The sequence below is a fragment of the Balaenoptera physalus genome, assembly GCF_965194825.1.
Source record: "Balaenoptera physalus genome assembly, chromosome: 5".
Classification (NCBI taxonomy): Eukaryota; Metazoa; Chordata; class Mammalia; order Artiodactyla; family Balaenopteridae; genus Balaenoptera; species Balaenoptera physalus.
The window spans coordinates 9,795,782-9,812,518 of record NC_138884.1 but is presented as its reverse complement, the minus strand read 5'-3'; the positions used below and the strand labels follow the sequence as shown (position 1 = coordinate 9,812,518).

Sequence of the window (16,737 nt, the reverse complement as noted above, 5' to 3'; positions counted from 1 at the left end):
AGTTGAGTCCTTGGGTCGCTCTTTTCTTAGAATGTTTCTTACACCTTTAACAACCCTCCGTGGTCTGACTCACTTGCTTTCATGGTGCTCTGTCTCTTTGAATCCAGCACACTGAGCTGGAAATCATTATCCTCTACCTTAAAGCAGCTGCTACCCTTCCCCCTCAGTTCACCTTATCCTTTGCAATGCTTTCTCCTGGATTTCTAGTTTTCAAACCTTAAAGTTAGGTTTCAACCCTTCCTCTTCCCTGTTTTCTTTTTGTACTAAGTTACCAAATCATCTTTATTCTCTCCTTTTCACTTCCTTCCCACCATAATCTGTCTTACAGTAGACTGTAGTCCCCCTAAGGCAAGCTCTCTGCCTTCTCCATTCTCTGCTTCTTTGCTAGCTAGGTCTTCCTTAAACCACGATTATGTTGTGTCTCTCCCCTACCCGCCCCCAGCTCACACACATTTAATGCTCCAATGATAAATAATGATAAAGTCTTCACTCTTTCCCTTGACATTCATGACCCTCTACTGACCATTTCTTCCATTTTAGTACCCTATCACTCTTTGACCTAAGCACTCCATATTTTCATCTGCCTACCTTTCTTCATGCTCTCCTCTCTCTGCTTCTCAGTTCATATATTTGTTTCTCTGACAAAGTGTCAGGGATAGATCAAGTTTTTGTGGGTCTGATGCTTAGTCCTCCTAGGACCCTCTTTAAGAAAAAGAACACAAAATTTAGAGTACAGAATTAGGGACAGAGCATTGGAAAGGGCCCCAACAAATGAGGGGCCCTGAAGCTTAAACTTCATTAGCTTCGCGGTACATCAGCCTCAGTCCCCCCAGTCTTGACTGTGCTTCAGCCAAAGATTATGCAGTGGAGCCAGTGGCTCCTCCGTGAAGCCTTCTCTGCTGACCCCAGCCAACACTAATAATCACAAATCAATTGGCTAAAGGCAAGGATCTTGTCTTGCGCTACTTTACAGTCTCTGAGTCTTATAATTTGAATTTATTAATTACTAAAGAAGTAATAGTTCTTTATCAAATTATTACAAAGGTAATCACATAGAGTTAAAATTTTTTACGTACATGTTAGTTTTTTCTTAAATAGTTGTTCTCAAAATGCTAAGCTGTTTTCGGAGCCCAGAGTAAGTTTCTGTTATACACTGTAGAAAATTATACGAATGAAATTTCTTTATAGAGTAGTACGTGTTCTGTGTTTGTACGTGTCCTAACCTTAGTTTTAGACGTCAGCTTTTGTAACCACTTATGATCTTTGTAGTTGGTATGTAATAGATGGGAAGATGTATTATTCTAAGAAAACGTTTTTATAGGACGTGAAAATCTTCCAGTGCTTGATAATTATTCAGAAAATTCTGTACTGAGATTTATTTACGTCGCTGTTCTTCAGAGTTTGTACCTGTTTGTGAGAGACCTCTGTTATTATCTGTGCATGTACTTTGCTGTTCCAGGACTCGCCCAGGAAGGCCTTTTTCGGGTGAATGGCAACGTCAGGGTGGTGGAACAGCTTCGATGGAAGTTTGAGAGTGGGGTGCCCGTGGAGCTGGGGAGGGACGGCGACGTCTGTGCCGCGGCCAGCCTGTTAAAGCTCTTCCTGAGGGAGCTGCCGGAGGGCGTGATCACCTCGGCGCTGCAGCCTCGGTTCATTCAGCTCTTTCAGGGTCAGTACGCTGAATCCTTCTAGGAATTAAAGCAATTTTATTTTTCAGCTAACACTAAGGTTTTAAATATTAAATATTTAAATTCTAAATATTAAAATAGGATGTTAAATATTTGTGGTCTCTCCATAACCATCATCTTGCTATTTCACTCTAGATCTTCATCTTCTGCCCTAAAATAATGCCAAACTGACGATGAAATACCATTATATTAAATGTAATTTCTAAGACTATTGGCATATGAATACGTAAATAACATAATATTGAAAAGCCCTGATGCTTTGGGACCAAAGAAATTCTTTTCTGACTAGTTAGTGACTGCCATGGAAGTATTGATACTAAGACTAAGGCATGAAATTCTGTGTAGGAAATATTAATTAATTAAATTGTGTTTGGTTAGTGACCTTTGAGACCTAAAAGTCACTGGCGGGCTTTCCTTATAAGCAAGACTGAGTCCTAAAACAGTAGTTGTTTTACATAACTGAGGTTAAAATTGATTTTTTAAATGTTCTTAAACATCTCTTTTTCACTGCAGTATAGTTCATTTGCAATATTATATTAGTTTCAGGTGTACAACATAGGGATTCAAAATGTTTATATGTTATACTCCATTTAAAGTTATTATAAAATATTGGCTATATTCCCTGTGCTATACAGTATATCCTTGTAGCGTATTTATTTGATAAATAGTAGTTTGTACTTCTTAATCCTCTACCCCAACCTATCTTGCCCCTTCCCTCTTCCTTCTCCTTACTGGTAACCACTAGTATGTTCTCTATATCTGTGAGTCCGTTTCTGTTTTGTTATGTGTATTCATTTGTTTTATTATTTTAGATTTCACATTTAAGTGATAAGACAGTATTTGTCTTTCTCTGTCTGACTTATTTCACTAAGCATAATACCCTCTAGGCTCATCCATGTTGCTGCCAAGGCAAAATTTCATTCTTATTTTATGGCTGAGTACTATTCCATTGTATATGTGTATGTATTAAATATATATACCACATCTTCTTAATCCATTCATCTATTGATGGACACTTAGTTTGCTTCCATATTTTGGCTATCGTAAATAATGCCACTGTGAACGTTGGGGTGCATGTATCTTTTCAAATTAGTGTTTTCATTTTCTTTGGATATATACCCAGGAGTGGAATTGCTGGATCATCTGGTAGTTCTATTTTTAGTTTTTTGAGAACCCACCATACCGTTTTCCATTGTGGCTGCACCAATTTACATTCCCCCAACATTGTACAAGGGTTCCCTTTTCTCCACATCCTCACCAACATATGTTATTTGTGTTCTTTTTGATAATGGACATTCTGACAGGTATGAGGCGATAGCTTGTTGTGGTTTTGATTTGCACTTCTCTAATGATTAACGATGTTGAGCATCTTTTCATATGCCTGTTTGGCCATGTGTATGTATTTGGAAAAATATCTATTCAGGTCTTTTGGCCATTTTTTAATCGGTTTGTTCTTTTGATGTTGAATTATATGAGCTATTTACATATTTTGGATATTAATCCCTTATTGGTCATATCTTTTGCAAATATTTTGTCCCATTTAATAGGTTGTCTTTTCATTTTGTCAATGGTTTCCTTTGCTGTGCTGAAGCTTTTAAGTTTAATTAGGTCCCAGTTGTTTATTTTTGCTTTTGTTTCCTTTGCTTTAGGAGACAGCCCAAAAAAATATTGCTGCAATTTATGTCTGTGTTTTGCCTATGTTTTCTTCTAGGAGTTTTATGGTTTTGGTCTTACATTTAGGTCTTTAATCAGTTTGAGTTTATTTTTTATATGGTGTGAGAAAATGGTCTCATTTCATTCTTTTACATATAGCTGTCTAGTTTTCCCAGCACTGCTTCTTTTTTTTTTTAATTATTAGCACCTTTAACTATTATTTATTTATTTATTTATTTATTTGGCTGTGTTGGGTCTTCGTTTCTGCGCAAGGGCTTTCTCTAGTTGCAGCAGGTGGGAGCCACTCTTCATCGCGGTGCGCGGGCCTCTCACTATCGTGGCCTCTCTTGTTGCGGAGCACAGGCTCCAGACACGCAGGCTCAGTAGTTGTGGCTCACGGGTCTAGTTGCTCCGCGACATGTGGGATCTTCCCAGACCAGGGCTCGAACCCATGTCCCCTGCATTAGCATGCAGATTCTCAACCACTGCGCCACCAGGGAAGCCCCCAGCACCACTTCTTGAAGAAACTGTCCTTTCCCCATTATACTGTCCTTTCCCCTTGCCTTTTTTGTCATATTAATTGATAATAAGTGTGTGGGTTTGTTTCTGGGCTCTCTATTCTGTTCCATTGATCTATATGTCTGTTTTTGTGCCAATACCATACTATTTTGATGACTATAGCTTTGTAGTATAGTCTGACATCAGGGAGCGTGATACCTCCAACTCTGTTCTTCTTTCTCAAGATTGCTTTGGCTATTCAGGATATTTTGTGTTTCCATACAATTTAGAAGTCTACTAGTTCTGTGAAAACACCCATTGGTATTTTGATAGGGATTGCTTTGAATCTTTAGATTGCTTTGGGTAGTATAGTCATTTTAACAATATTAATTCTTCCGGTCCATGAACACTGTATATCTTTTCATCTGTGTCATCTTCAGTTTCTTTCATCAGTGTCTTACAGTTTTCCAAGTACAGGTCTTTTACCTCCTTAGTTAGATTTAGTCCTAGATATTTTATTCTTTTTGATGCATTGGTAAATGGGGTTGTTAACTTCTCTTTCTGATTGTTGTTAGTGTACAGAAATGCAACAGATTTCTGTATATTAATTTTGTGCCCTGAAACTTTACCAAATTCATTGACGAGCTCTAGTAGTTTTTTGGTGGCGTCTTTAGGATTTTCTGTGTATAGTATCAGGTCATCTGCAAATAGTGACAGCTTTACTTCTTCCTTTCCAGTTTGGATTCTTTTTATTTCTTTTTCTTGACTGATTGCTGTGACTAGGACTTCCAATACTGTGCTGAATAAAAGTGGTAAAAGTGTGCATCCTTGTCCTGTTCCTGATCTTAGAGGATATGCTTTCAGCTTTTCACTGAGTGTGATGTTAGTTATGGGCTTTTTGTATACAGTCTTTATTATGTTGAGATTCATTTCCTCTATACCCACTTTGTGGAGAATTTTTATCATAAATGGATGTTGAATTTTGTCAAAAGGTTTTTCTGCATCTATTGAGATGATCATATGATTTTTATTCAATTTGTTAATGTGGTGTATCACATTGATTGTATTATAAGGTGGTTTTAAATGAAGAATCTTCATTTTTCAAGGTACTAATTTTAGGCATAATCATTATTGAGTTCTCCCTCCTAAATACAGGAAGAAAAATGATTTAGCTTTGAAAAGCCATTTCTTTCCCTGTTTTTGCCAAGTTAGAGTGAAAATGGGAAATGTATTTTATAAGAGTGTTAGATACCAGATTAAGAAGGATGTTACTTAAAGCCACATTCCTTTAAAGCAGTGGTATAACTATTCACATGTAGTATGCTAAAGAATGAGTAAGTGAGAAGGCCATGTTGTATTCTATTGAAAAACAGGAATAAAATATGAAAGCAAAAATTGCAGAACTGTTTGTCTGTTATAATTTTCTTCAGTGCTTTTAAGTTTTTTTATCAGTAAGTTACATTTTAAAATAATTGCTACAAAAGCAAGTTGAAGATTTACAATATTGTGCGCTTAATACAAAATATTTAGTAATCAAATATTTAGTATTACAAAGAATCTTTGTTACTCTTAATATTATATCTTATAATTTATAATACTATAATTATATATTATTATAACTTAAAAAACTATAATCATAATATTATCTTATTGTACTACTACTACTTGTGAATACTTGTGAATTTTAAAAGTGTTTATCACGTTTCCTAGAATAGCTTTCATTCGATAATGAGAATGCACTGTTTTTTTTTTTTTAATTTTTACATTATAGTAATGTGTTATAATTCAAGTTTTCTTTGTAAATTATCATTCATGACATGTTTTCTTGGTGGCTAAAAAAGTTGATATGCATCAGAAAAAGCAAGGGGTATCATTCTCATAGAAGTAAGACTGCTTATTTAGTCAGCCTTGGGGGTTGTGTGATTGTGCACAAATAACAAATTCTGAATGGGGCAGAAAAACTAATTTTTGCTTTTTTGGTAGTATTCTCTCATTCCTTGAAAACCTCTGAGGTTAGATCTGAGAAATTCAATAAAGGAAGTACTAATGAAGTACTTACTAGTTAGGTAAACTGCTAAGTAGAGGGAATAAAGTATGTCTTAGGTGCCAGACAGTATAGCCTTTATAAAATAAACTTCCCTCTTTAATAATCCAGGTAGAAAATATGCAAGTAGGGCTTCTGTGCTTCTGCTGGTTCAGCCTGTGCACAACACTCTCACAGTAGAGGGTACCCGCTGCAACTGGTCACTCCAAAGCCAGAGGTTGAAGGCTCTTTGCAGACTCACTAAGCAGACATTACACTTGGCCTGTTATAATATTCTCATCTCTTTTCTGTTAGACAATAATATATAATAAAACTTTTTGATACAATTTCCCTAGTAAAGACTACACTATTTTTATATATTCAATCCTTATGACACCAGATTAAATCGTTTTTTTGATAGTCTGTCACAAATCAATGCCAGATTTCTTTTTTTAAAAAAATGTTGTGGGCCTTCGAATTGTATCCTGTATAAAGAGCAAGCTATTTGTGATTGAATATAACTTAAAATTTTTCAGCTCAAGCTCATCTCTTCCATACTTTAGAGGATGGAATTCTGGAGCCCCAACTTAGTATATTTTTAGACGTTTAAGCTAAACCACAAGTGCCACCAAGGACGGCATGGCTGCCGCCTGTGAGCAAACCCGTGCTCTAGATCACCCTTTGATCTTATAGATCAGCAGTGGCCCCCTGTGTGCGTGCACATTTAGCTTCTTTCCTCTTTATAAAAAATTATCGGCTTTAGATAATTATCAACTTTAGACTTTGTCTAGTGTCTAAAGCTCTGAGACTGTATATATTTTTAGTTAGCAAACCAATATACCTGCCTACCAGGTGTTATCAAAAAGTTCTATCTAAAGTTGATTTCTGCCAGAGCCTTTTGCTTCTGTCAGATGCCTGCTTTAGACAATTCATCTTTAAGAGAGAGACTCTAAAGGATCTTCAGTGATTATCCTTTTCTGTTGTCATGTTAAACCTATCTCTGATTGTACCAACTTGCCTTCCTTTATTTAGGTTTCCAGTATAATTGTCTCAGTTTGGCTATATTCCATGACTTCTGATATTTTATCCTTATCTTGGTGGGCCAGTAATAGATCTATTTTTTATTTTAATAATTTCAGATGTGTTTGGGGAATAAATATGAATGGCAAGCAATAAAATGATTTTAGGATAGGATTCATTTAATTTAGAATTAACTAGAAATCCCTTTACAGTATTTGAATGCTCTCTATTGAAAAATCTTCTATAATGTAAATACAAATATTTCTGCCTCATAATGGAATATTCTTTTTGTTGTTTGAGTTGGATCAATCCATCAATATTTATTTAGCACCATCTACTTATACGCTGGATGGTCCCAAGAAATAAAAGATTAAACTTCTTGACTTCAAGGAGTGTGCTATTTAATTGAGGAGGTAGAATGTATGTTGCATACCTTCTGTAATCCTTCAGATGAGTAATGCATTCAGTTGGTGATCACAAGGAGAGGAGGAAGCCAATCTGGATTATGGTAATCAGAGAATACTGGGTGAAAAAAGTAAAACTGGGGTATGTAAAATTAATTTGAATGGAGAGGAAAATCTTCTAGGTGAGGAAAGGGCGTGAGTAAAAACACTGTCAGTGTAAGACAGGAATGTCTGACAGAGTTGTCCATAGCTAAAGGAAATTTGCCAAATATATAATTTAAAAAGTAGGTTGAGACTAGGTGGTAGAGGGTCTTGAACGTTAGGCTGAAGGAACTAATATTTATCTGTAAGTAGTAAGTACTTGAAGAAAGAAGTCATATGATGGAAGCAGTATTTCAGGCTGTGCTGTGTAAGATGGTTGGATGGGGAGATGCTGGGTGCAGGGGGACTATCTAGAATGCTGGCAGAAATCTTGGTCCTAACGACCTGTATCTGATAAGTAATAGGCAGTGGAATATTTTTTTAAATCTGGGGTCAATATACATAATGTAAAATTGATCATTTTGACCATTTTAAAGTGTACAATTCAGTGACATTAAGTGCATTGCCAATGTTGTACAGCTATCACCACTACCCATTACCAGAACTTTCTCATCATCCCAAACAGAAACTGGTAATGGAATTTTAAAGGAAGGTTACCAGAGACAGAGATATAGAGAGAAAACATGAGCAGAAACATGATAGCTGATAATTAGAGGGTGAGCATAAGAAAGGAGTGAAAGATAACCCTAAGTTTTGAGTTTAGGTGACTTGAAAAACTGTGGGACGAGTAGCATGGTGGCCTGACTCTGGTGGCCATAACTTTGGTGAAGCCCACAGAAATGGCACCTGGGAAGGCCACAGCAACAGAGGGCATTTATTAAACTTTTGTGAATGGAAACAATTAAATTAGGAAGGAAATTCTGAGGCAAGGTTGACATAGCACTGGGGAGAGCTCCCTGCCAACTCCTGTGCTTTGACAAGGCTTAAAGCAACTAACGTTGTTTTGTCTTCAGTAATTCAAATCTTTTCTATCTGTACCTAGGGTGGGTCTTAACATTTTATAAAATGCTTCAGCCTGGTAGACTTGATCTTTTGTCCTGAAATGAAGAAGCCCAGTCTTCAGCTTTCTAGGAACCTTCTGTGACTGACTAATGCTCCTTCTCTACCTTCAGGTGAATTTGAGACTTAGCCCAAAGGCTCAGATGCTATTAGCTTGGTAGGATCTGATGATCTCTTTGTGGGGACTTTATTGTCTGTCTCCTATCTCAGAGATCCAGCTGTTGTTATTGAAGAAAGAGGAGAGATCCTGATGTGGCATCTTGGTAATTGGTCTGTTAATAACAATGATGGAAGTCAAGAAGGGAAGATTATGGGGCCATGATGAGGAGCTCATTTTAAATGAATAAAATGAACATCAGTGCTTGGGAGAGGGGTATCAAGGCTGAAGATGTGAACTTTTTTTTTTTTTTTTTTAAGGTCATTAAAGAACTTCCCTTTTATTTTTTAATTTTTTTTTTAAGCAAATTATTTGTACTTTTTTTTTGTTTTTTTATTTATTATTTATTTATTATTTTATTTTTGGCTGTGTTGGGTCTTCGTTTCTGTGCGAGGGCTTTCTCTAGTTGTGGCAAGCGGGGGCCACTCTTCATCACGATGCGCGGGCCTCTCACCGCCGCGGCCTCTCCCGTTGCGGAGCACAGGCTCCAGACGCGCAGGCTCAGTAGTTGTGGCTCACGGGCCTAGTTGTTCCGCGGCATGTGGGATCCTCCCAGACCAGGGCTCGAACCCGTGTCCCCTGCATTGGCAGGCAGACTCGCAACCACTGCGCCACCAGGGAAGTCCCAGATGTGAACTTTATAGTCATCTTTGTAGACTTAACCGTGTTCATACTTACAATCCTGAGCGTCACTTACGTGTGGACAGTATTGTAGCTGTAAACGGATGACAGCAAGGGGATTTTATATGCCTTTCGTCATGATTTAAGTACCTTTTCTGTGCCAAGATTTCACCTAGAGGCTTTACATAAGTGTGCCTTCCAAACTCCATTACAGCTACTCCTACAGATGTTTCATAGATAAGAAAAGTGAAGTTTGGGGAGGGTAAGTTACTTAGCAAAGAGCAAGCAGCTAGAATGTGCAGAGCTAGGATCTGCCTCACTCCAAAGCCCAAGCTTTTTCCATCATACCGTGCATATAAGTCAGCTCAGGCTGCCATAAAAGAATACCACAGACTGGGAGACTTAACCAACAGAAATGTATTTTCTCACAGTTCTGGAGACTGGAAGTCCAAGATCAAGGTGCTGGCCAGGGTAGTTTTTGGAGCTCTCCTGAGCTTGCAAGTGGTGCCTTCTCACTGCTGCCTCCCATGGCCTGTCCTGTGTGTGTGCTCTCCTGCCTCTTCCCCTTCTTGTAAGGACATCAGTTCTTTTGGATTAGAGCCTCAGCTCTATGACCTCACGCAACCTTAATTACCTTTGTAAAAGCCCCGCCTCTACATACAGTCACGTTGGGGGTTAGGGCTTCAGCCTGTGAATTTTGTAGGGATGAAATTCAGTCCATAACACTCCTTTTTTTTTTTTTTTTTTTTAAAACATTCTCTTTTTACCAACTTTTTTTTTTTTCTTTAACTTTGGGTTTATTTATTTATTTATTTATTTTTGGCTGTGTTGGGTCTTCGTTTCTGTGCGAGGGCTCTCTCTAGTTGCGGCAAGTGGGGGCCACTCTTCATCGCGGTGCACGGGCCTCTCATTATCACGGCCTCTCTTGTTGCGGAGCACAGGCTCCAGATGCGCAGGCTCAGTAGTTGTGGCTCATGGACCTAGTTGCTCTGCAGCATGTGGGATCTTCCGAGACCAGGGCTCGAACCCGTGTCCCCTGCATTGGCAGGCAGATTCTCAACCACTGCGCCACCAGGGAAACCCCATAACACTACTTTTAAAAACTTATCACAGTTTGGTATATGTATGATTAAAAATTAATTAGTAAAATGCCTACAGTGGGTGCTAACCTAGGTAGTCTCTGGTATAGAAATCATGACTACAGAACTGATGTTTTTTTCTTGGAAATCTTTAAAGATGACTAGCAGAGCTAGGAGTAAGGAATGAGTTTCAAACAAATGATAAGCTGTGGGAAAAAATGTTATTGGGGTGTGTTTTCGTTTTTTGTATAGATAATAATTTTCTGTATTTTTGTTTGTATTTTAATATTGAGTCTCTTTAAGAATTTATTCCTTTTAGTGATAATAGGTGCTAGTGACTCCTCACTGCATAATACCTAGAAGATATTTTATTTATATAACCTCTTTTGATCCCAGCATCAACTCTAATGAGGTACAGATAGGATAGTCTTCATTTTGAAGAAAGAATTATAACATATGGCTTAGAGCATAGGCTCTGGGTCCATTCTGACTAGTTACAAATCTGTTTGCCCACTGCCCACTGCATTGGTATGGACAGGCTACTTAAGCTTTCTGTGCCTTAGTATATTAGGTATCTATTGTTACATAACAGTTTTCTTAAAACTACTATAAACTTGTATTTTCTGTCATAGTTTCTGTGGGCTAGGAATTCAGGTGTGGTTTAGTTAGGCAGCACTGGTTCAGAGTCTGTCAGGGAGTTGCTCTCAAGAGTTGTCAAAGGGCTGCAATTATCTGAAGGCTTGACTGGGGCTGGGAGATCTGCTTCTAGGGTGGTTCATTCACATGGCTGGCAATTTAGTGTTGGCTCTTGGTGAGAAGACTCAGTTCCTTTCTCTATGGGCCTCTCCTGATGGCTGCTTGAGTGTTCTCATAACATGTCGCTGGCTTCCCCCAGAGTAAGCACATCAAGAGAGATGGAGGCTATCTTTTCAGTGACCTAGCCCCAGAAGTCAAATAGCATCATTTGTCCCACATTCTGTTCATTAGGAGGAAGTCCTTAATCTGGCCCATATTCAAGAGGAGAGGAATTAGGCACCATCTTTTGAAGGAGGAAGTGTCAGACTTTGTGGACATTGTGAAACCACCACACTTAGTTTCCCCAACTGTTGTCGTAGTTCGTTCGTAGTAGTGTTTACTTCCTGAGTTTGTTGTGGATACTGAGTTTATCCATTAAAGCACTTAAAACAGTGTCAGTCATATATGTTTAATAAATGTTAAGTTAGTGCTTCTCAACTGTGGAAGCCCAGAAGAATTATCTGGGAAGCTTTGAAAAATCCCAGAGATCATTACATCCTATGCCAATTAAATCATCATCTCTAGAGATGAGACACAGGCATCCATAGTTCTAATGCAGTCTTTCTTCCCTGTGCTTATGTCCCAATTTATCCTCAACCCTCGCTTCCACCCCTTGGTTTCTTAGTTATACGAAGACAAACCATTTAGTATGATTTCCCTCAAGTTTTCCACTTTTAACCTTAAAATTGATTTCTTTATCCTTTCTGTATCCTAACTTCCCTGTCTCTTAAAAAAAAATTACAGAAGAATAAGTGCACCTACCTGCCTAATGATTAAGGAGGAGGAAGGAAAAGGGACAAAATGAGTTCCAGTTTGGAGTTAAATGAAGATTTCAAAATTCTTGCCCAAGTTAATTGAAACTACTTGAAGTTTTGGTTGTTGGTTGAGCCGGTAAATCACACAATATGGACCATATCTTCCAGAAATTCATTTGGGAATATTTTTGGAATGGCTACCAGTTATCAATTTTTATTTTTAAAAATATTTTATATAATTTTAATGGAAGCATAAGCCTGCAAATATGGCCTGTTATATATAGTACAGGACTTTTTTTTACATTAAATCAGTGATTGAAAATTTTTCAATCATTAAATTGAGGTGAAGGCATTGTTTGGTATTTTATTGATCACATAGAAAAGTAGGATACTGTCCTGCCAACAGTGAGCTTACAGTTTTATTAGGGAACTAGAACATGTACACAGAGAGCCAGGATACACAGAATAAAGTGGGGTTGACAGCGAGGAATCATTTCTGAGTCAGATGATAAGGAGGGTTTATGGAAGAAGGAATTAGTACTTGAGCTGGGCTTTGGAGGGCTGGTAGAATTCCCACAGAAGGTGTTCGTTTAGGAAGAAAGAATTACAGGAGCAAAGGTGTTTGGAAAACAGAGGTACGTGATTGCAACAGTGAGCACAGAGTGTGTGTTCAGGAAGGTGGGGGGAATGGGTAGTTAATATAATTGGGTTTGGTGGTTTGTCAGTAACATTATTAATCAAATACTGAAGTGGCACATTGTTAAGTGATTTTATGACTCTCAATGAAATTCATCATCTTATTGCTTTTGACATATTTTCCTTTATTTAAAGAAATATTTTTGTCAAACTAATACATGCATACGGTTTTATTAAAAAATCAAACAAAATTGAAAGATTTTTATAGAAAACCCCTACACACCCTTTGGCAGCCCTTAATTTTCTTTCTCAGAGCAAATCAGTTTTCACTTATCTAGCTGTCCTTTTGGTATTTGCTTCCATTTGATAATATAATGTTTTATCTTGATCTCTCACTTTCAGACATTATCTCACTGCTTCCACTTACGAAATATGCGGAATTAGCTGTTACATTGTTACTTACTCCAGTATCCTTCTATCATAATTTTAGCTGAATTCATAATTAATTTTTACCTTGTTAAGACTATGTGAGGGTGTGTGCCTGTGTGAGGTGCATTGCCTGATGTTAATATTTGTCTGAGGTTTATAGAAAATTATGTGAATGAAAACATATCTGCAGTTTTTTTCAAATTGCTCCAACAAATCCACCATTACCTATTTTTTTCAAAACATCGCATAATTTATCAATTCTTTATTTCTGGGGCGATTCCTCTTTGGCCCTTTTGCTTCTTCTCCCCCGGTAGTAGGTGTCACCCTGAGCCTCCCACACCAGTCTTCCTGGACCTGCTCTGCCCTGCAATCCCTTCTCGTCTATTGTGTTGCACACTCAGCAGATCCCTTCAACCTGGAAAATATTGTCTTTTGGTCTTGGAAATGTACCTGTCTTAGCTTGTGTTGTGCCTTTAGAGGTTTGATAATTTTCTTTTAATTCTGTTCTCTGTGAAATTCAGTCAATTTTATTTTCCAGCCTTGTTTGTTTAAATCTTAGCTTTTCGATTTTAATAGCCAACATATTTATGCTCTGTTTCAAAGTGCTCTGTTTTATAACATTTTCTGTTCTTATTCTTTCTGAGATACAAATAAGGCTTTTGGTGGTATGTGCTTGTTTGTTTTTGGTTTGGTTTTCTCCCCTTTATATTTCTTTTTGTATCTCTTTACTCAAACATATGAGGATCTTTGGCTGCTGTGATTTAGGAATAAAATTTTGCATGTGGGCCGGTGGGCTTGTCTACTGGTGTACCTCACTTCAGGAAGATTAGATTGTGGGGATATAGAGAAATCTAGCTGTTTCGTTGGGGACCCACAAATGTCAATGTGTGGACATATTTTTCTCTTCAGCCATTGAGTTCCTCAGGAGCAGGAGTGGGAGGGAGGTGGGAAGTAAGCTAATGGACCCGTTAGTTCTTAGCACATTTTCACTGATCTTTACGTTTTCCACTGTGTTCCTTGCTCTAGCCCTTAGCTATCTCAGATGTCCAAGAACACACTGACATTATGAAGAGCCTAAACTTCAGCACTCCTGCCTGCCGGCACGCTCGCCTGGGTACTCAGGGTGGCGGGAGCTCCCTGGAGCTTTCACACAGCCTGTCTGTTTCAGTCACTCACATTCACTTCCAAATGGCTTTGAAATCTCATCTCCTTCTGTCTTCTCTGCTGTTCTTTTTTTGCTTGCGAGCACTTATACTTTTTAAACATCATTTTACTGTCATTTTAGTGGGGTCTTGGGAAGAATATGTGATCAGTTCGTCTCTTTAAATGGACATTCTCCTTTGCCTCCCCCCGCATACTTGATTTTAAATGGGATAGAATTTTATAATAGCTGTTCAAACAATGTGTGAGAGTTAAGTACCTGTGAATTTTAGCTTATGAGCATTTGATAATTGAGACAGCATCTGTTTTTCTTAAGAAAACCACCCGAGTAATGCCATTTTAATCAGCACAGTGCCTAATTGTAAAGAAATCTAATTTCATACACCGACTTGCGCTTGAGTCTTGTGCTGGTTTTCTTCATTACGTGAGGTATTCACTAGATAAGTTTGAGTTAAGGCTGTCTTTTATCTATTGATATATATCATAATGCTACTTGTACTGTTTGATGTTAGCTGGGTGGTTTTGCCTTGCAAATTTTAAAGTACTATGCAGATGTTGGCTAGTTACAATACTAGTTCTTAAGTCATTACTCCTTGGGTAGAGTGAGCTCCAGAGGAAGCGTATGAAATATTTCCTTCCCTAGGTTCATTCCTTCTTATTGAGTTCCTTTTCTTTCCAAATTATTCAGCCCTCACAAATTTGTTTCTATGAAAAAGAGAATCATTATATTAAACTCCAAGTTTAAGCCCTTTCCATTTTCAGCATATGCCTTTTAGGTTTTCTATAAGCAATGCCAAATATATAAATTATGCATTTTTTCTGGGTAAAGACCTAAACTCAGAGCAGAAAGCATGGCCATTTGCATATCTGTCCAAGCTGCCAATCAGTCAGATGTGTGAACCCTCCACTGGAATAAATGAGAAATGTGGTGCCAGGAAACCCAGGTTTCCACACATGACTTTATACATTTTGATGATATTCCAGTTTGGTTCTGCTTCCCTCCAGATCCATGTGACAGGAAAAGCCTCATTCTTGTTTATAATCCCCTATAATCTCTAAGATTGTAGATCCAGATAACTAGATGATCGTTTGTTTGCTAAGTACACATATAAATATTTTCCTCTTAGTGACCTTTGACACTGTGAGGTAGTATTAGGTACTGAGTGGGATTATGCAGATTTGGGAAGAGAGGTCATGACTGAGCAAAGTTATTCTGCATTAGAACAACTGGTCTTGAGGTACGCGTGTGAATACGTGTGTATGTAAACTTACTGAAATCTTCCATCTACCTTGCCTTTTCAACTGTGTTCTCCTTATCCTTGATTGATGGCTTATACCTTAAATTCTTGTCCTTTTAGTGAGTTATTAAGAGGAAAAGTAGATAAACTCATTTTTTTTTTTTTTTAGTACATGGTAAATGACTTATGTATTATTATTGAGGTGATTGTTTAAAAATATTATATGTGGATGGGTACATGTTTCTGGAAGTGCATTTCACTTTTTACTATATATGCTTTTTTTTTTTAAACAAATGAAAATCTATTCAACATCATTAGTCACTAGGGAAGTACAAATTAAAACCACCATGCGCTACCACTTACACATATCAGAATGACTAAAATTAAGACTGACCATACAAATGTTGGTTATGATATAAAGGAATTAGAGCTCTCACACACTGATAGTATGAATGTAAAAATGGTACAGCACTTTGAAAAACAGTTTGACAGTTTCGTTTCTTTTTTTAAAATGTATCTACTTTTTAAAATTGAGGTATATTTGATTCACAAAATTATGTTAGTTTCTTGTGTGCAGTATAGTGATTCAAAATTCTTATAGATTATACTCTGTCAAGTTATTATAAAATATTGGCTATATTCCCTGTGCTGTACAATATATCCTTGTAGCTTATTTATTTTATTTTTATTGGAGTATAGCTGCTTTACACTGCTGTGTCACTTTCTGCTGTACAGCGAAGTGACTCTTACATATACATATATCCCTTCTTTTTTGGATTTCCTTCCCATTTAGTAGATACACTCATCTTTGACTGAAAGTTCTCATCTAACTTTTTCCTACACTGGATTTTAGAGCCAACAGAATTTCCTTATTTATTGAGATACAATTTACACACCATAAAATTGACCCTTTTAAAGTGTACGGTTCAGTGGTTTTTGTGTATTCATAGAGGGCAGTCATCACTACTATCTGGTTTTAGAACAGTCTTATCGCTCTGAAAAGAAACTCCAAGGCCATTAGTAGGCACTCCCCATTCCTTCCCCACTTCCCCCCTCCACTGCTACCAGCCTTAGAGAAACACTAATCTACTTTCCACCTATACAGATTTCCTATCATGGCCATTTCTTATAAATGGAATCACACAATATGTGGTCTTTTGTGACTGTCTTCTTTCACTTAGCATAAATTTCAAGGTTCATCCACGCTGGAACATACATCAGTACTTCATTCCTTTTATGGCTGGGTAATAGTCTATTGTATGACTATACTACATTGTATTTATCCATGCATCCATTGATGGACATTTGGGTTGTTTTCACCTGCTGGCTAATAGGAATAATGCTGCTATGAACATTTATGTACAAGTTCTTGTATGGACATATGTATTAATTTCTCTTGGGTATCTACTTAGGAGTGGAATTGCTGAGTCAAATGGTGACTTTAACATTTTAAAGAACAGTTTTCCAAAGTAGTTGTAC

The 16,737-nt window shown here is 37.4% G+C and overlaps 1 protein-coding gene across 10 annotated transcripts in view; it reads left to right on the top strand.

Annotated features, from left to right (window-relative positions):
* FAM13A (family with sequence similarity 13 member A) overlaps nt 1-16,737 on the top strand; it is a 349,193-nt gene that overhangs the window by 53,737 nt on the left and 278,719 nt on the right. For 9 of the 10 annotated variants that reach the window (XR_014263561.1, XR_014263562.1, XR_014263563.1 and 6 more), the window contains one exon: nt 1,460-1,669. The exons of the other annotated variant lie outside the window; for it this stretch is intronic. Coding sequence is in view for 4 of the 9 variants with exons in the window: in XM_082461668.1 (XP_082317794.1) it covers nt 1,460-1,669 (210 nt within the window). In the remaining 5 variants the exon portion in view is untranslated. The remainder of the gene's footprint in view (nt 1-1,459; nt 1,670-16,737) is intronic. 10 annotated transcript variants of the gene reach the window in all.